Below are 19,689 nucleotides of genomic sequence, written 5' to 3'. Positions count from 1 at the left end.
CTGCAAGGAGTAAGGCAGTCTGGTTCCTGCAGGCAAAGAACTTTGCTTGGCGTTTGAATCGCCAGGGGCCTGCGGAGCGGAAACCGCAGACCACAGAAGGGCCGGGAAGGCTTGGGACGCGGTGTGGGGAGGGGCCCGGGCTAGGAGGTGGCGATTGGAAGGGTGGGGAATGCTTGGGGGAGGAGGAGTGGATTTAGAATCCTGTGAGAATGATGAGGGTGGGATTAGGATCCTCCTGAAAAGGTTTAGAATCCTTTGATAGGTGCCATCAGAAACCCTGGAAGGCAGGGATGGAATATTTGGATGCGCCGGATTAGAGCCCTGGGGGGCGGATTAAAATCCTATGGGAACATGTTGGGATCGCTCAGGAGAGAGATTAGAATCCCTAGGATTAGGGTAATAAATCCTGAGGGCTGGGTTAGAATGTTTTCAAGAAAAGGGTTAGGGGCTTCCCTGGTGGCGCGGTGGTTGAGAGTCCGCCTGCCGATGCAGCGGACACGGGTTCGTGCCCCGGTCTGGGAAGATCCCACATGCCGCGGAGCGGCTGGGCCCGTGAGCCGTGGCCGCTGGGCCTGCGCGTCCGGAGCCTGTGCTCCGCAACGGGAGAGGCCACAGCAGTGAGAGGCCCGCGTACCGGGAGAAAAGAAAAAAAGAAAAAAGAAAAGGGTTAGTATCCTTCCGTTGGCAGGATTAAAATCCTGGGGCCAGAATTAGAAATCTCCGGTAGGCGAGGTTAAAATTCCTTCAGATGTGAGATTCAAAATCCTTTAGGGCAGAATTAAGATCTCAGGAGGAGGAGATGAGGTGTTGGGGATCTCGGAAGGGTGGGGTTTAGAATCCTTTAGGGCAGGATTAGGGCGATGGGAGGCAACGTTAGAATACATTGGGGGAGGTGTTAGGTTATTTGGGGGTTAGGACCTTTGAAGGACCGGTTAAAATTCTTGGGGGCGGGGTTATTATCCCTCAAGGACAAGGTTAGGATTCTTGGGGGCAGGGTTAGAAACCTTGGATGGGCGGTGTTTAAAAAAATCCTTAGGCGGCGGGATTAGGATTTTAGGAGGTGGGGACAGAGATTAGAGTCCCTGGGGTGGGGTTAGAATCTTCGGGGGCGGGTTTAAAACACTTGGGGGCGGGGTTAGCATCACTCCGGGCGCGGCTAAGGAGCCCAGATGGCCTGTGGGCGACACCGCGTCCCTGGTTCCACCCCGGGCGCACCGCCGGGAACTAGAAGCAAGTGGGAGGGACGCGGACAGTCCAGCACGAGAAGGGCCCCATAAGACGCGCGGCCCCGAAGCCCCTCGGAGCGCAGCCCCAGCCTCTTCTCGAAAGTCAGTCCATTTTCCCTAGGGCACGAGCGCCCGGGACGCCGGGGGCTGCCGAGCTGGGGGGGCGCTCGAGCTGCGAGGATCCGGGCTGCCCACGGGACGAGGAGCGGGCGCCCAGGTGAGTGCAGCGCACACGGGTTCGGGGACAGCGGCCCGTGACCCTCGGTCTGAGGGTCTTCGGGCTGCGGAGGGAACCCGGGGTGGTGAGCCGCGTAGGTTGGGTTGCCTGGGAAAGGGACCTTCGTGGGAGCGGCGGACAGGAGGTGGGATGTGGGGGCCGACCCGCGGGGGAGGGTGCCCAGATGAACAGCGGAATTGCCTGGCGGCGAGCCTGGGAAAGCTGTAGGGTGACTTTGTGCCTGAGCCACCACTTCTCTGGGCACTCCAGGTTCCCCTTTTGCAAAAGGAAAAAAAAAAAAAAAAAGGCTTCACGGAGCCCGGGAGGGGAAGGCCCTTACGGTTCCTGGTGGGGGTGGGTGACCGTCACGGTCACGGCGGGTTGGCAGCCGTAGTGGGGAAGGGGACAGCTGGCCGTAGGCGTGACGGTGCGAGCCCAGGCAGGGTTGCAGCTGGGTCAGCTCGCTGAGCTCCCTCCTTCTCCCAGCTAGGCCCTGATCCCCAGGGGGTCTAGGTCAAACCCCAAAACCTCCTGGACAGACAACAGGATGTGTAGCCCCTGACTTTCCTCCTTGTGAGAACTTGGACAAGTCACTCTCCCTCCCTAAATTCCAATTTCCTAATCTGCCAAAGAGGGCTACTAAGTCTTTCTTCCAAGGCTGCAGTGAGCTAGAATATGTTAGAGGTCATGTAAGTGACAGTTTAGTGTAGTGGTTAGGTAAAGGGTTTCTGGGAGCAACCTGCCTGTTGGACCTTGGGCAGCGGATTTAGCCTTTCTGTGCCTCCATTTCCACAACTGTAGAATGTGGATAATTAAAATATGGCTCCTTCATAGGGTTGTTTTGAAGATTAGATTGAGTTGCTGAAGGAACGCTCTTAGAGAACTGACAGGTCTAATTGCTTAATACGGGTTAACTATTGCCATAGCTATTACAGTCTAGCCCGGTGATTCTCATATTTTAGCAGAACAACAGAATCATCTAGAAGGCTTGTTAAAACACAAATTTCTGGGTCTTGACCCCAGAGTTCATGACTCCGTAAGTCTGACACCGGACCCCAAGAATTTGCATCCCCAGGTGATACTGATGCTGCCTGTCCCGGGGACACACTTTGAGGACCACTTTGGCCATCACAGAGAAAGCCCTCAATAGATACTGGTTCTCTTCACTGCTTTATTTTCACTATCCTTTTTTTTTTTTTGAGGGGGATGAGGTTAAAATACAGAAAAGTGAAGAGAATAATATACTAAATATCCCAGGAACCCACCACCCAGAATTAACAAATGTTCACATTTTGTCCTGTTTGCTTCAGTTTTTTAAAAAATAATATTACTAAAAGTAACAGTTAAAATTGAAGCCTCCCCACCTTGTATCCCTCTCAGTTCTGTTTCTCTTCCTCCCCAGAGGCAACCTCTGTCATGAATTACGGTGCTTCCTGTCTGTGCCTTTAAAAAATGTATTACATATATGTGGGTACATAAACAATACATAAAATTGTTTTTCGTGTTTTAAGGATCTACATAAATGCTATCTAACTGTGTGATTCTTCTGCAGTTTCATTTTCCCTTGCCTTCTTATCATTAAGTTGTTAGGGTCTAGCCAGGATAAGAAACAGAGCTCTAGTTTATTCCTTCTAAGGGGAGGATCCCAGCAGGGGACCATCCTGCCTTACTTCTCATTCCCCTGGTGATGAACATACAGGTTATTCCATGGGTTCACGACAACACACAATACTGCTGGGGCCAGCCTGGATGTGTGGTCTTGGGTGCATGTACAGGTGTTTCTAGGGGGAAACACCAAGAGGCTGGATGGCTCTCCCGAGGGGCAGCTTTTGCGTATGAGGAGGACTGAGGCATGAAAGGGTCACCCAGGGAGTCTGGGGCAGAGAAGAGAGAAGAAAGAATCTGGCTCTGCTGACCTTCCAGCTCTTTCTAGACCCAGGGCCACTGTCGCCTGTTCTCTGCTGCAGGAGGGCAAAAATCTTCATTTGTCTCGTTCACTATGACTGACACTTAGTAGATGCTGAAGAAGTGGAAGCATGAAACTTTTGCTGTTGTTTGTTTTTTGTTTGTTTTTTTGACCACACTTCGCAGCTTGTGGGATCTCAGTTCTCCGACCAGGGATTGAACCCCGGCCACAGCAGTGAAAGCACTGAGTCAGGGAATTCGGGGAGTCAGGGACGGTCCACTGGACCATCAGGGAATTCCTGGAACATGAATCTTTAAAAAAAATTTTGGATAACAAACATTTTAGCTTATTTTTATAGTCTTCTTTTTTGTGCACATTTTATTTAACATAATTAGTAAAATGCTGCATGTACAATTTGTAACCCACTTGTTTACTTAGTATTACATTGTAAGCATTTTTCCATGTCATTAGAACATCCTCGAATTCTGAATGGCTGAATAATATTCCACTGTTTGGAGGCACCATAATTTGTTTAACCATCCTAGCAAAGCACTTTTATGTAGTTTGTAATTTTTAAAACTATTTTTAGATGAACTTCGCATAACATTATAAAATTAACCATTTTAAAGTGAACAATGCAGTGGCATTTCGCACGTTCACAGTGTTGTGCAATCAGCACCTCTGTGTAGTTCCAAAACATCTTCGTCATCCCAGAAGGAAACGCCATACGTTAAGCAGTTACTCTGTTCCTCCTTCCTCTCAGCCCTTGGCAGCCACCAACCTGCTTTTTTGTATCGCTGGATTAACTTATTCTGGATATTTCATGTAAACGGAATCACACAAAGCCACACCTTTTGTGACCGGCTTCTTTCACTTAACGTAATGTTTTCAAGGTTCATCCAGTTAAATACTGACACATTTAATTCCTTTTATGGCTGAATAGTATTTCATTGTATGTATGCGTTACAATTTGTTTATCCATTCATCTGTAGATGGAAATTCAGGTTGTTTCCACGTTTTGACTATTGTGAATGGTGCTGCTATGAGCATGCATGTACATATATTTGAGCACCTGTTTTCAATTCCCTTGGGTATATACTTAGGAGTTGAATTTCTGGGTCATATGGTAATTCCATGTTTAACTTTGGAGGAATCGCCAGACTGTATTCCACTACTTTATATTCCCATCAGCAATGTACAAGAGTTCCAATTTCTCCACATTGTGGCCAACACTTGCTATTTTCCTTTTTAAAAAATTATTATTAGAGGGCTCCCCTGGTGGCGCAGTTGTTGAGAGTCCACCTGCCGATGCAGCAGACACGGGTTCGTGCCCCGGTCTGGGAAGATCCCACATGCCGCGGAGCGGCTGGGCCCGTGAGCCATGGCCGCTGAGCCTGCGCATCCAGAGCCTGTTGCTCCACAACGGGAGAGGCCACAACAGTGAGAGGCCCGCGTACCGCAAAAAAAAAAAAAAAAATTATTATTAGAGCCATCCTAATGGGCGTGGGAAGCATGAATCTTAATCTCACCCCAATCAGGATGCTCTGTGGGGCCCCTTACCCCAGAGGGTGAGGAGAAAGTTGTCTGAATTCAGAGGACTGGTCAGGGCTTGGACTTTAAACTATTTTAGAAGTTAAGTCCCATGAGGGCACAGACATGTCTGTCTCCTAAACTACTGTATCTCTAACACCTGGCACCTGGCACATAGTAGGGCCTCTCAAAAATACGGAATTGAGGGACGTTGAACAGTCCCTCCCTCCCTTGCCTAGGAGGTATTTCAGCAAGTAGGCGTATTTCAATTGACCCCACAAAGTGATTCTTTTTAAATTAGTTGCTAACATTTAAAGTCAAGAGAGCTCACATAAATCTGGATTTCTGTCTTCTCTTGAAAAACTGGAGGAGCTGACAGCCCTGGGACTAGAACCCCAAGATTCTAGACCAATCTCCTGTACTCCCCTGCTATTGACTCATGGTAGCGTTGGTGATGCTGAATGGGGCTGCCCTGTAGACTGCCCCTGAGCTGTCCGGTTTGCGGCACCCTTGCCCGGACCACCTTCCTCATGTGGATGGCCTTTGGGCCCCTATAGTCACTTGAGTTTTCAAGCCCAGCCCTCCAATCATGACAAGGCCTCCCTTTAAATAGAAAAGAAATGTCAGGCCCAGAGAGGGTAAGTAACTTTCCCAAAGTTACACACAAAGTTAGTAGTACAATCTCTCTTAGCCTCTGTCTTTCTAAGCAAACCCTCACAGCACATTTTTTTTTAAGTCTTTATTGAATTTGTTACAATCTTTGCTTCTGTTTTCATGTTTCCGTTTTTTCGCCACGAAGCATGTGGGATCTTAGCTCCCCAACCAGGGATCGAACCCGCACCCCCTGCATTGGAAGGCAAAGTCTTAACCACTGGACCGCCAGGGAAGTCCCCCTCACAGCATTTTGATCCCCATCCCATTTCTCCGGTTTCCTCCACCCCAGGACTGGGAGTTTTAGTGTACTTTCAGAGGCAGGGGTAATGATACAGAAGAAACCCTTGCTTGGATGTAAAACGTGCCCCGTTCTTGGCAGTGGCTGTGGCCATACATGCTGCACCCTCTGGATGGCACTGCACAGGGGCTTGCATTCCTAATCCTGCCCTATGACACCTGCCCGAGCTCCCACCATCACCATGAAATCCTTTGGTCCAGGAGACTTAGGTGCAACCAAGAGAACAGGTTGCTCTGCCAGAGCAGTGAAGCACAGGAGACGGAGCACAGGAGACCTGAGTTTGAGCGCTGACATTGCCTCATACAAGTCGTGATGCATCAGGCAAATTCCTTCACTCTCTGAGTCTCAATTTCCTCATCTAAAAGATGGGAATAAGAATACTGCCTCATGATGCGTGCAGAACAGTATTCCTTTGATGTGAACACACACAAAAGATACTCCATATTTTCTAGAGGCGTATATGTCTCAGATTGAGTTGGCCCAGAAGCAGACCATAGAAAAGATTTCAAATGCATTTACTATTTAGTTTATTTGGGAGCAGATCCCAGAAAACCCTGGTAGGAGAGTGGGGAAGCAAAACAAGGAGAGAAGGCAGCCAATCAAGGTGTGTTATCAAGCCAGTCCCGTTGTGGGCACCTGGAGCTCATTTCCACTGGGAGCTGATGACCGTGCTTGAGAAGCAAAGGAACTGGGGTATTTATCTGCCTGCTCCTGTCAGCCACTGGTCGAGGGCTGCTCCTGAGGGATGGTGATTCTCTAGCACTTCCACTTGCCAAGCTCAAGGGCAGAGCAGGCACCAAGGGCCACAGAGAAATCTCTTAGGCAAAGAGATGCAAGTGCTAGCAGTTGACGTCCGGCGAGTGTTCGGAAATGGTGAAGCGCTGAGCTATGGGGCAGAGCGCCGACAGCATCTTCTCTGATATAGTACACGTATGCAGACGCACGTGCAGAGGCTACCTGGAGGGGGGAGGGGTGGCCGTGGAGAGCCTGTAAAGGGTACCTTACAAGCCTTACTCCAAGGGTGCCTTAGATTTCGCTGTATTGTTTTCAATTTTTCTTTTTTTAAATTTTTTGGCCACCCCACGAAGGCATGCAGGATCTCAGTTCCCCGACCAGGGATCAAACCTGGGTCCGCTGCAGTGGAAGTGTGAAGTCTTAACCACTGGACCACCAGGGAAGTCCTTGTTTTCATTTTTAACAAGGACGGTGTATTGTTTTACTAGGTGATGAAAGGTAATTTTAAAAACAAAAACACATACCCACCAAAACAGAAAAGAATAGGCTCTGTCAACTATAAAAGAATAAGTGTAAAAGGGTCAGAGGATGTGTTTTTTTGGCTTTGAAGTTTCCATTAACTGAGGACAGATTTGGGGGCAGCTGACCTCGGAGCACGTTGGGAGGTTGAAGTGAAAAGTTGTCCCTGGGGCGAACTGACCACCATGTCCTTTCTGAAGGGGGCCACCTCCACTCAGCTTCAATCGAGGAAAGACTTTGTTCCTCTCCAAGCAGAGATAAATAAACATGGAGAGTCCTTCTCAGTTTAAACACACATTTGTAACTATTGTTTAAATGGGGAAATCTAGGGCACCCTGGCAGCTAAAGGGCACTTTGTTCAATTAGTCAAGAATTTATTGAGCACCTACTGTGTCCTAGTTTTGCACACTAGTATATAGCCAGGTACCAAACAATCATTACCCTCATGTATCTTACTTTCTATGGGAGGCCAGATGATACATCCACAGGTAACAATAGGTGTGTTAGTTCAGGTCCTTTGAGAAGCAGACTCTCAGAGAGATTAAATGTGCAAGAAATTGATTAGAGGGAATGCCTGTGGGAGAAGCTAGGAGAGGCTAGGAGAGCCATCAGATAGCAGGTGCGTCTGACTCCAAATGAAGGAAGGAGGGAGGAAGGAAGAGAACAAGCAAGGAAGGGAAGGTGGAAGTGTCTTAGACTGCAGGGCAGTTCTAAGGAAGGTTGGCAAGGCTGTCAAAGAGCCCTTAGCCGAAGTCTCCTATCAGAGGTCCCCCTGGCACGGGCCTGCCTCAGTATCCCCGCCACACTCAGTCCCTGGCTGGGAGCAGCCCATGGCAACAGTGACGGTCTTCAAAGCACAGCAGCTGGGGCCATTTGTCAATTCTGCTCTCAGTAGAATTGCCACGTTAGGTGGTGGTTAAAGCCATGAAGAATAGAGCTGGGAAGGGGCCAGAAAGTGTTGGGAGTTGGGGGCGGAGTTCCTATCTTAGCCAGGGTGATGAGGGAAGACCCCTCTGAGAAAGTGAGATCTGCAAAGAGATCTACATGAAGAGAAAGAGGCTTTCTGGGTGACGAACATTCCAGAAAGCAGCATGTGCAATGGTCCTGAGGTGGACACATGGTTGGTGAGTTGAAGAGTAGCAAGAGGCTAGTGTGGCTGAAATGGAAAAATCAAGGGAGGGCTGGAGGAGACAGGACTGTGAGGTTGAGGGGATTCCAGGCCATGGAGCCTTGCCAGCCATAGAGGGGAGCTGGGCTTTTACTCCAAGTGAGATGGCAGCCCCAGGAGGTTCTGAGCAGAGGAGCAACATGACTTGACTTATATTTTTAAAAGGCTCACTTCTGTAAGAGGCAGAATGGGAATTCAAACCCAGCTCTTTCTGGCTTCAAATCCCATCCTATGTTTTCCAAACTTCCCTGCCCCCTGCCTACCTTAAAGATAGTATTATTCTAAGGAGGCTCGCAAGTGCCCTTGAGTTCTGGAGTTGACCAGGTGACCCAGAGGTAACATTGAACATGCTAAAAACTTACTACATGTTTGGAACAAGTGGTTGGAACACATGCATCTCAGAGCCAACCCTCTGGCCAAGTGAGGCAAATGACCAAAGGCCCGAGTTCCTCTTCAGTGTGTTGCTCTGTCACTTGCTTTCGTGTAAACCAGGGCATGACACCCGCCCTCTCTGGGGCTGCTGCTCCCATCTGTAAAACAAAGGTCTCTCCAGTCCCTTCCCGTTTGCAAAGTCAAAGTTTTGAGCTCTTGATCAGAAAGAAGCTGAGGGTCAGAAAAGAGAAGAGATGGGGAGACAGGGGTGACCCCCAAATGTCCATTATGGATAACAGTCACTTGGAGGTTTGTCTGGTTCATTCAGAAGACAGTCAGGGAACTCGAGAAGAGGGAGCTGTAGGGCTCTGAACTCCTGAAAACTCTTCAGGGACTTGGTCCCTCATAGTGAAATGCTTTCTCCCCCACCCCCATGGCTGAGCTATTCAGAGAAGGGAAGTTTCCTCTAACTGGACAGTCTTGAGCCCTGGGCCTCTGGCGGTCTGCCTTCCTAAGCTTCCTGTTTGTGTTAACTCATCCCCCCTCCCCTTTCCCCACTGCAGCTTCTGAGGCTGACCCAGTGAAGTATGAGAGGCAGGAGAGCTGAGTTCTTGTTGTACTTGCCACTGATCACCTGGGGATGCTCTCTGCCATGGGCCTCCATTTCCCCATCTGACAGGTGGGTTCATAATTCTGGTCCTGCTGACTTCAGTCAAGTATGGTCAGGCCTAGAGAGGGTTGAACACAATATATTCATTCCACAAATATGTATGGAAGCCCTTTCTAAGCATGGCTTCAGTGCCGTCATCTTCATGGGGTCCATACTTCACACACCCTCACCTACTCTAATGGGTCTAGTACTCTCTTTACTTTCTTCCATCAAACTTCCTATCAAGGCAGTCTTTCCCGTAAGCCATTAACACTTGAGTATGAATTGCAATCCCTTGTAAGAATTTCCTTTGCACTGGGCAGGACCCTTTGAGGTTTAAGGGAGCAGAAATTTAACTCAAACTGGCTCAAACAGAAGAAGGGGGTTATTGGAAAGTCCACGAGCACATCAACTTCAGGTAGGGCTGGAGAACCTGTATTTCTTCATTTCTTGGCTCTGTTTGCAACTGCAAGCCTCTTTTCCAGCCAAACGGATGATGCTCACGGGCCAGGATTGAGTCACATGCCCATCTCTACTTCTATTACTGATTGGCCAGACTTGGTCACAGACCCACCCCTACAGCCAGAGGTTGAAGTCAGCTTTACCGCAATCCATGGGTTGAGAATGGGGGAAGGGTGGTTCCGAAAGAAAACTGGGGAGCTGTTGTCAAAAGAAGGAGGAGTAGATGCTACTCAGGAAAGAACTATAGCTGTTCCCTTCAGAGAACTTATCATCCAACATCTCACTTCATATTTGGGGAAACTGAGGCCCAGAGAGAGGCTGGGACTTGCCTGAGGTCACACAGTGAGTCTGTGGCAGAGGTGGGACCAAACTCCAGGGCTCCTCTCCCCCAGCCCTCACAAGCCTCTGCTTGAGCCTAAAAGCTCCTAGAAAACCATCTCCCGCCCGATCCACAGGATGGACAGGCAGGACCTGGGCTTGGCTCTGAGAGTTCAGGAGGCGGCTCTGAGGCCTCCACAGCCAGCACGGTGACCATGGGAGGCAGCCAGGCCAAGCAAGCTGGACTTTCTCATTTCCCTTCCATGCAGCACCTGCAGGAGCTGAGGGGACGAGGAGCCGGTTTCAGGTCCCAGGAGTTCAGCAGTGACCTGAGCAAGTGTCTTTGTCAGGGATCAGCTGTCCTAAGTTAGTCTGGGGCCAGGCAGGCCACTTCTGCTCTCAGAGCCTGGTTTCGAATCAGATTAGACAAGAAACATGTGTTTTCAGAAATTTTAAAAAGCCTTTCACATCTCTGTCCCACAAGCTTGAGAAGCAAGTGCCTTCTATCATACAGGGAAGAAAATGAGGCTCAGAGAGGGGAAGTGACTTACTCAAGGTTACACAGCCAGTCAGTGGCAGAACTGGGATCCAAACCCAAGTATTCAGACCCCAAGTTTGACCTTCATTCCACTACATTGGTTGGTCTCAAATTTTAGTGTGATAAGAATCTCCTAAAGAATTGTTAGAAATGCAGATTCCAGGCCTACATCCCCAGAAACTCTAGTTCATTCAGTCCAGAGTGTGGCCCAGGAATATGCAAGAATCAGTGAGGACTCTTTGGGTACAAGTGGCAGAAATCCAACTCAAACTGGCTTAGGCAGAATTGAGAATTTACTTGCTCGTGAATTACAAAATTCTGAGGTTGGAAAGTTTTAGGCATAGCTGGATCCAGGTGTTCAAACATGTCTTCAGGAATCACATTGTCTCCATTGTTCAGCTCTGCTGTCCTTTGTGATGGCTTCACTCAAAGGCAGTCCCTCCCTTCATGATGTCAGGATGGCTCCCAAGAGCTCCAGTTTTCTACATCCCTATCTACATCTATACCCACATCTATACCTGCATCCACATCCACAGCTACATCCACATCCACATCTATAGCTACATCCACATCTATAACTACATCTCCATCCACATCCACATCTCCATCTATATCTATACCTACATCCACATCCACATTCATATCTACATCGACGTCCACATCTATACCTACATCTACATTCACATCCACATCAACGCTTATGGAAAGAGAGTGCCTTTTCCCTAATTTTTCCAGCAAAACCTCAGGGCAGACTCTGCCTCGGCTAGGATCACGTACATACCTATAACTGAACCAAGCACCATTGGTTGTCGTGGAACATGGAATTCTCGAATGGGCTGGGCCTGTATCAAGTTGTCAATCCCTGAAGGCAAGGGTGGGGTAGCCCCCTGAAAGCCCATTGAGTGGGAGAAGCTGGGTGCCCAAGGAATATCCAGGCACTGTTATCAGAAAAGGGATGGATGCTGAGGAAGCAAGAGCAAAAAATGTTCATCTGCCCGGTTCTCAATTAGAATGATCACGGGAATTACCTGAGCCTCGTTAAAACGCACATTCCGATTTGGGAGGTGGGGCCCGAGATTGCATTTCTAACGCCTCCGGTACGAAGATGCTGCTGGTCTTCATGCTGGCCACACTCTGAGTAGCCAGGCACTCTTACATTTCTCACTCAGTTCAAGCAACTGTGCAGCCCCCGCTCTGCAGAGAAGCCCTGGGATATATAAACCTCTTCCCTCGCCCTCTCCCCACCCCCATCCCATGGTTTCCAAACCCACCCAAACATCAGCATCATGTATTTGGGGACTACTTGTCAACATACAGCAGACTTTGCTGCCAAATCACTGTTCATTGTGTTCTCCAGTGACCTTTATAGGATGATTCACATAATAAATTCTCTTTTGAATTTAGTGCTCAAAAAATATTTGTTTCTCTCAGTAAATTGCCATGCTTCCTGGGATTTTATGTTAACAATGTACAAATTGCCATTTTTATCTTGGCTGCTAGGAAACTCAGAGATAAATCTACTGCTCAATGGCAGTAGCAGTAGCACCCTAGGCTTCTGGTTCAATAATCTTTCCTTTCTAAATGGTGTAGCATAACCCTTTTTGAGTCTTGAAGTGCTCTGTATATGGTTTAATATTATAAGCTCCCTCAAATCCTTTTTGAAAGTCAGTGCTTCTTTGGAACATTCTTGAGTTTCCCCCAATCTTTATTGAAATCCTTCCCGTTCTTCAAAACCCAACTCATTATCCTGCTGCTCAATTATTATAAACAGGTTGTTTTTCCTATGAACAAACTAGCATACACATGTTAGTGGCAGAACCCGGATATATATTCATTTTACAAAATGGCTTGATATTATATATGTTTTGCAGTTTGCTTTTCTCACTCAGTGAGTATTGTAGCAGTCTTTGCATGGCTCTGACTGTCCTTGCCAATGCCTAACAGCTTCTTGGGAATGTAGTTCTGTATGTCCAGTCTTCCCATCCCAACTGGAGCAGGAACCAGGTCCTGATGCTTTTACTTTGGCCTGACCACATAAAGCGTGGGCTCTGGGCATGTATTTACTCACTAACGGTGCATTATGCTCCTACCGTGTGCCAGGGAGGCACTGAGCTAAGTGCTGAGGGACACAGACATGAACAAGACCAGCCTCTGCTGTGCTGCAGAGATGGAAACTTTCTGTATCTGCACTGCTGAGTACAGTAGCTTGAGCCACAGACAGGTCTTGAGCACGTGAAACACGGCAAGTCCTAGCTGAGATGTGCTGTACGTGTAAAACACACCCTGGGATGTGAAGACTCAGCATGAAAAAATATGTATATATAAAGTATCTCAATGATAATTTTATATTGAGTACATGTTAATAATTTTGACATATTGGGAAAAATAAATACATCTTAAAATTAATTCCCTTGTTTCTTTTTACCTTGAAAAAATGTGGCTGTAGAAAATTTTTAATTATATACGTGGCTCACGTTACATGGCTAGGTCTAGTGGTCGTGAAAATAAGCATTTCTGAGGCCGCTCCAGACCAGGCAGTAGAATGGTTCTCTTGACTTAGGGGGAAATCACATTTTATGCAAATTTGACTCCTGCTAGGACATCACTTTAAAAAAAAAAACTTTATTGTGCAAAAATTGAACTAACGGGAATTCCCTATTTTAAAAAGTTAACTTCTAGAGTACTGTGGTATCTCTACACTTGTAGGCCAAAGGACTTGCAAACAGTGCTTCCTTTATGCTCCAGGGCAGTGCCACATTTGCTAGGGAATGGAAATGGTTAAGGTTAACATTTCTGTCGCACTTATCGTGTGGCAGACACCTTTACACTTCTCAGCTCATCTGTGATTGCAGCCACCCCGGGAGGTAGAACCCCACCATCCATGGATCATGCGTGTTCATGCCTGGGGAGACCCATCCCTCGAGACCCTGTGGCCATGCTGAATATGTAACTTGATGATGTAAGGCATACCCAATAGGCACTCAGAGAGGTGGAGGGAGCGGCTGTACCTCACACAGCTATGCTCTTCCCAGAACACCCTTAAGTTAATCAAAATATATGAAACGTCATATAATTTTGTCATACAAAACCACACACTATGCTGTTTTATTTCCCACAAGTGTAAACCATATTTATCACAAGTCAGAGAGGTATTGGTTTTTGTTTTCGATGCATACAAGTACATTATAAAGCACTGATTCATTGCAATCATTTTTCAAAATAATGATCTAGCGCTCCAGGAGTCTGGATTAGTTCCTTACTTTATTTGCAAAAGGCGAATGAAGCAAAACCCGCTCAAGTCTTGATGTGGTAAACTGTTCCCAGTTCCCACCAGGACAGACAGAAAACATCCTTGTAAATAAAAAGAATCTTAAAAAAATAACTCTCGTTAACCTAGGAATTCGGGGTTATTTCTTAAGCCACAAACACATGTTTATTTTAACAAGATAAGTATAACTGAGTTCTAACTGCTTTAGAAGAGAATTGTGATTGTGTAGAGATGAGGAAGACAGTTACTTCCTTATGTGGCGGCTCACAGCCTATCTTCTCAGCAAATACATGTGCACATTTTGAGAAAAGAAAGAAAAAGTTTCTGCCACTTTAACAATTAAGTTTTGACTCTGATCAGGTAAAAGTGTTTTCTTTAAGTGTCTTTAAATTTGATTAATCCACCAGCAAAGTCTGTCAGCTCTACCTCCAAAATGTCCCCCGAATCTGTCCACTTCTTACCCCCTCCTCGATAGCCACCACCCCGGGCCAGGCCACCATCATCTCAAGCCTGGACTCCTGCAGTGGACAGGGCTCCCTGCCCTGCTCACTAAAGTCCATACTCCACCGAGCAGCCAGTGGGATTATTTAAAGTACACACTGAACCCTGTCATCCTTCTGCTTGAAACTTTCCATGGTTTCCCATCATCCTTAGAATCAAATCCAAACTCCTCACAACATGGGGCATCCTTGTCACATGCTATCCTCTCTCTGCTGCCTGTGGTCTCCAGTCACACTGGCCTCCTTTCAGTGCCCGATTCTCTTCAATCACATTCCTTTGCACTTGCTGTTCCCTCTGCCTGGAACACTGTTCCCTCAGAGTGTTACATAACTGGCTCCTTTGTGTCAGTCAGGCCCCAGGTCCAATATCACCTCCTGAGAGAGGCCTTCCCCAACCGCCCTGTGTAAAGGGGCCCCGCATAGTTGTTCCTGATCACATCCTCTTTTATCATCCTCACACTTTTCACTAACTGAATTTATCTTGTTATTTATTTGTTACCTGTTTATCGTCTGCGTCTCCCATCCACCTCCAGAGTGAGCTCCGTAAGGGCATGAACTTGCTTGTCTTAATCATGGTTTAGAAGAGTGCTCAGTAAACGTTTGCTGAGTAAATGAATGGTTGAATGACCAAATAAATCCATGAGCGAAAGAAGGGAAGGAAGAAAAAAAGAAAAAGGGGCGGGGGGGGAGGGAGGGAAGAAGGAAGGAAGCTGTTAGAAGGCAACTAGAAAATGATGTGAGGAATATGATGACCTTGATTGTTTGAGCCACATTATGTGACCTGATCCTTATCAGTTTATATAAAATGTTGACGTTATATAATGAGAGTATAGTTTTACTTCACCATTTGCTCTGAGCCTGACTCTGTGTTGAGTATTTCCCCACCCACGTGCTTTCTCGTCCTCCCAACGCGCGGCGAGTAGGTCGTATTATTATCCCCACTTTGCTGATGAGGAACTGAGACTGGGGAGCAGGGGGCATGGTAAGTGAGCTGCTAGTTGGGGAGGGAGGGGTCAAGCGTCAGCTCAGGCTTTCTGACCCCAGAGCTGGCAGCTCCCACACTCCCCCCCCCACTCTGCTCCGAGGCTCCACCTGCTGAATTTCAATGATCATCACGATTTATTCTCTGAATAAACTCCCCATCGCAGGGGTCCTTGGTAGCATGACTACGACAGCTTGTCAGCTCTGTGTGGGTGCGGGCCAGACGTGGTGTGGGGAAGCCCAGAGATGACAAAGGCAGAGTGAGCTCCACGTGGCCAGGGTGGGGTGAGGGGGGCAGAGAGGCGGAGGGGAGACAGGGAAGGTGACAGGGTGCCAGCCTGGGAACACGGGGTCTAGAGCCCAGCATCAAAGACTCCCCCGTGTGGGGCTCAGAGCAAGCGGGGCTCATCTCCTTTCTCTCTACCACAGGATGGGGTGTGTGAAGTCCAAGTTCCTCCGGGATGGAGGCAAGGTCTCAAAAACGGAGCCCAACACCAGCCCACACAGCGCTTTGTATGTGCCGGATCCCACGTCCTCGGGCAAGCGGGTGAGTTGGGGAAGAAAGGGGAGACCGACGGCAGCCCGGGGGCTGCCCCAACCTGCCCTCACCGCTTCCTGTTTTCCCAAGGGCGAGCAGGGTGAGCCTGGGGTGAAATGGAGCTTACCGGTTGCCAGCAGCTCCCTGACTCCCCAGGATACACCTGCACCAAGCACCCAGGGCGGGGATGTCACTGCCCCTTGTCCCACTGCCCAGGCCTTGGCCCATCAGCCTGGGTGACCAGGTCCCAGGGGGCATGGCCGGCCTCACACCTAGGAAGTACCATAAGCAGTACTGAGAGTAATGAGTGAGTAGGTTAGTGACAACAGCAGTTGAAGTAATGACAGGAATGATGACAGTATCAGCATCATGGCAGTAACTGTAATAACAATGGTAGCAATAACAGTAACAACAATACTAGTGGCAATATAACAGCAATAGCAGTAGGAACAAAAGCAGAAAGAGTAAATGAGAGAAGTGGTAATACTAGCAGAGGTTATTTGCTTACTTCTCTTACACTTCTACAGAGCTTACGATGAACCAAGCCCTACCTTAAGTGCATTACTGTTACTAACACCTTTAATCCTCACAACAGTGCTCTTGTAGGTCACAATTTATATTATACCCATTTTACAGATGAGACACAGAGAGATTAAATAACTTGCTGAAGACCACCTGGTTGTAAGGATTGAAACTTGGGCAGTGCAGTTTCCAATGTCCCAGGGGTAGGAACAAGAGTAACAGAGCCAAATGCTAGTGACAAGAACAGTAGTCGTGGTGGCAATAGTGGGGGTCCTGGGAGCAGTAGTTGCCACAGAAGTAGCCCCACTAGTAATGGTAGTTGTGATAGTCAGAAGAGCCGTAGCAGTAGCAATAGTAGTGATTACAATAATCGTACTAGTAAAGGGACAACAGTACTAAGAGCAGCAATAACAGTTGTAATAATCATTACTGTTCTTTGAAAACCTACTATGTTCCGGGCACTGGAGTGAGGTATTTCTGTTCATTAATCCTCACCAAAAACTGAGGCTGGAGTTACTTTACTTTACAGCCAGGCTGACTGAGGCTCAAAGAGGTTAAATGGCTCCCCTGGGCTCATACCGCTGGGAAGCAGCAGAGCTGGGTCTTCCTAAACTCAAGGCTAGGTTCTCTCTCCTATAGGATCCTTTCGTCCATCCCCTTACCTGAGGCTGTCCAGGAAGGACAGCCTCTGCTCGCTGCCTGCAGAGGCAGGGGTGCACTCTTTCCTGGTGCCCCTTAGAAGGTTCTTCCTTGTATTGAAGGGAGGCATATTACCCCATAACCCTTACTCCTGGATCACACACCTGCCCCTTAGTCCTGCCCCAAACACATGGAAATGGGAGAAGACTGGAATATTCACCTCCCTCCTTCTGACACTTGACATCTATTAATACAGCCTGAGGTTACACGAGATCCTGAGCTGACATCCTAAACCCTAAGTCACTCCCAGGTCTGCTTCTCACCTGGCCTGCGTGTCCCGGGGCCCTTTCTGTGGCCAGGGCTCCAGGTTCTCAGGTTCTCTGAGGCCTTCTGGCTTGTCAGCAGAGGGAAGCAGAGGATTTTCTCCCACCAGTTTCCGGCTGTTCTCTCTGAGCATCAGGTTTAAGGGACGCTATTATCAGCCATTCACTGTTCCCCTCATTCAGAGCACTGGTTCAGCAGTAAGTTAGTAACTGACAAAGGGTTCCCAGGTCATATCAGTTTGCAAAACACTGGGCCAAACACTCCTTCCCTGTAGGACTCAGAGCCTTTATAAATCTTTGTAATGGGCTTTGTGACTCTCCCCAAAAAGGATATACTTCTTAGTGTTTCCCAAACCTATTTCTTTAAATTAATGTTTACTTATGTGTGTAACACACAAATTCATTCTCCTTGAAGATAAAAATCACAGATTTCAGTGAAAGCTACAGTCTCTGCTGACCAATGCCCCACACCCTACCTCAGAGGTATCAGCTGTTGTCAGTTTGGCATGGAACCTTGCAAACCTTTTTCCATGAATTTACACTCACATGTGTACAGTATGTGTCCACAGCAAGTGTTTAGGATGTTTGAGTATGTGTTTTATACCAATGTATCATATTTACCATTCTGAAGAACTAGCTTTGTTTGCTCAACAATATATCTTTGAGGTCTCATTGTGTCAGGAAGGAAGCGGCCTTCCTTTTATAAGGGCTGCTTAGAGCACCACAGTGTAGGAACCAATTCCCCTTTGGACAGACACTTATGTTGTTTCACATACATAGTGGAGCCTTTATTCATGGGCCACGTTGGTAGACCTAGGGTTTCTTCAAACATAGCTTGGAAAACACTGATCTGGACCAAGCCCCTCACTGTATGTCGAGGGGAAGGCACAAGTATGTCCCCGAGTATGTCCAAGGCTGAAGGCAGAGCCTACAACCCAAGAGACCTGCATCCTTGTGCTGGCTGTGCCCCTAATGTGCTGTGTTACCTTGGGCACTTCCCAGCCCTCTCTGGGCCTCCTCCCATGACTCACGGGGCTGGGATATCCTTTTTGACACAGACCCTCCATGGCTACACACACACTATTGGATTCATCCCCTTCTCCCATTTCTTCCCCACAGTGGCCTGACAGTAGCAACGGCAACCCACCAGGGTCCAGAGAGGGTAAGTAGCTGGCAAGCACGTGTAGTGGAGTCATGTTATGTAGTGGATTAGGTTAGGTTCTCAGTCAGAGCTTGAGGCAAAAATCCCAAACAGTCAAAACCACTCTTGAAAATCCCATAAATTTCCCCCAAAGTACTTAGTACAAGCTATTGTTTTTCTATAATGTTGTTTCATAACATGAACAAAACTCCGTTAGCTTTAAACTCAAGAATCGCAGCTGGCATGGCAAGATGCTTACTTATATCACGAGACAGACACATCAAGGGGTCCAGGGCTGGGTGCCAGGTGTTGGGGTGGGAAACACCCAGGACTGTGGGTGTGCTCAGATAAAGCCTCACCATCCCACATGTCTCTCTTCCCAGCAGGTTCTGAGGAGATCATTGTGGTTGCCTTGTATGATTATGAGGCCATTCACCATGAAGACCTCAGTTTCCAGAAGGGGGACGAGATGGTGGTCCTGGAAGAGTGAGTCCCCATTCCACTCCCCTCTAAGACATACCTATCTCCAATACTCAGTTTTGCTCTCTTGTGCTTCAGTAAAGGACCTGATAAACTATATTACACGAGGGTGTAAATGACTGATGAGAACCTGATCGTAATAAAGGAAGAAGAGTTTGCTGTTAACCTGGCTTACAGCCGCAGTAAAGGGGCTTGCATACTTGCTAATGGCACATCCAGGCAAGGATGGACAGTAGAAAGTGCTTTCTCAGGGAAGCCTTCCTTGGATTCCTATGATTAAGCTGCAGCCTTACCTATGGACCAGACCCTGCTGAGGTGACTTTGCATTCAGAAATCCATGGATCTCTGAGCTTGCTACCTCCAATCTCCTACCATCTTCACCATCAGTGGATGTAGTGTCTAGTATGTCCTGGGGCCCAAGGATGGGAGTGGTTGTGCTTGGACAGACTCCTGAGCCCACTCCTTCTGGCTCTCAGCCCCAACGAGCCACTGTGAGCCTGCCACGGGCATAGGGCCCCACCTTACATATGGCTAATAAGGCCAAGGCCACAAGTCCAGGGAATAAGAGTGAGGCCACAAACCTAGGACTCTGAATGCAGGTACAGGGCTTGATTCTAGCCCTGGGCAGACCTTCAGAGGCACAGTGGGGATTGTTGTAAAGGTATTTACCTTAACGGGGTGAAGGCTGGAAGCGGAGACAGTAGT

The 19,689-nt window shown here is 48.0% G+C and overlaps 1 protein-coding gene across 4 annotated transcripts in view; it reads left to right on the top strand.

The window, feature by feature from the left end:
• The first annotated feature begins 1,211 nt into the window (after positions 1-1,211).
• The window catches only part of HCK (HCK proto-oncogene, Src family tyrosine kinase), a 38,880-nt gene continuing 20,402 nt past the window's right edge, over positions 1,212-19,689 (top strand). The window contains exons 1-5 of one of the 4 annotated variants that reach the window (XM_027078623.1): positions 1,339-1,443; positions 9,189-9,304; positions 15,771-15,888; positions 18,483-18,525; positions 18,888-18,990. In XM_027078623.1, coding sequence (XP_026934424.1) covers positions 9,213-9,304; positions 15,771-15,888; positions 18,483-18,525; positions 18,888-18,990 — 356 coding nt within the window. In that variant the 5' untranslated portion in view covers positions 1,339-1,443; positions 9,189-9,212. Of the gene's footprint in view, positions 1,444-9,188; positions 9,305-15,770; positions 15,889-18,482; positions 18,526-18,887; positions 18,991-19,689 lie in introns of all 4 variants that reach the window. The other 3 variants (XM_027078624.1, XM_027078626.1, XM_027078625.1) reach the window with 3 other exon arrangements.

This window comes from Aethalodelphis obliquidens, unplaced genomic scaffold, assembly GCF_003676395.1.
Source record: "Aethalodelphis obliquidens isolate GAN/ISIS:26980383/991018 unplaced genomic scaffold, ASM367639v1 scaffold42, whole genome shotgun sequence".
In the NCBI taxonomy this organism is placed as follows: domain Eukaryota; kingdom Metazoa; phylum Chordata; class Mammalia; order Artiodactyla; family Delphinidae; genus Aethalodelphis; species Aethalodelphis obliquidens.
This window is presented reverse-complemented; position numbering and strand designations above follow the sequence as displayed.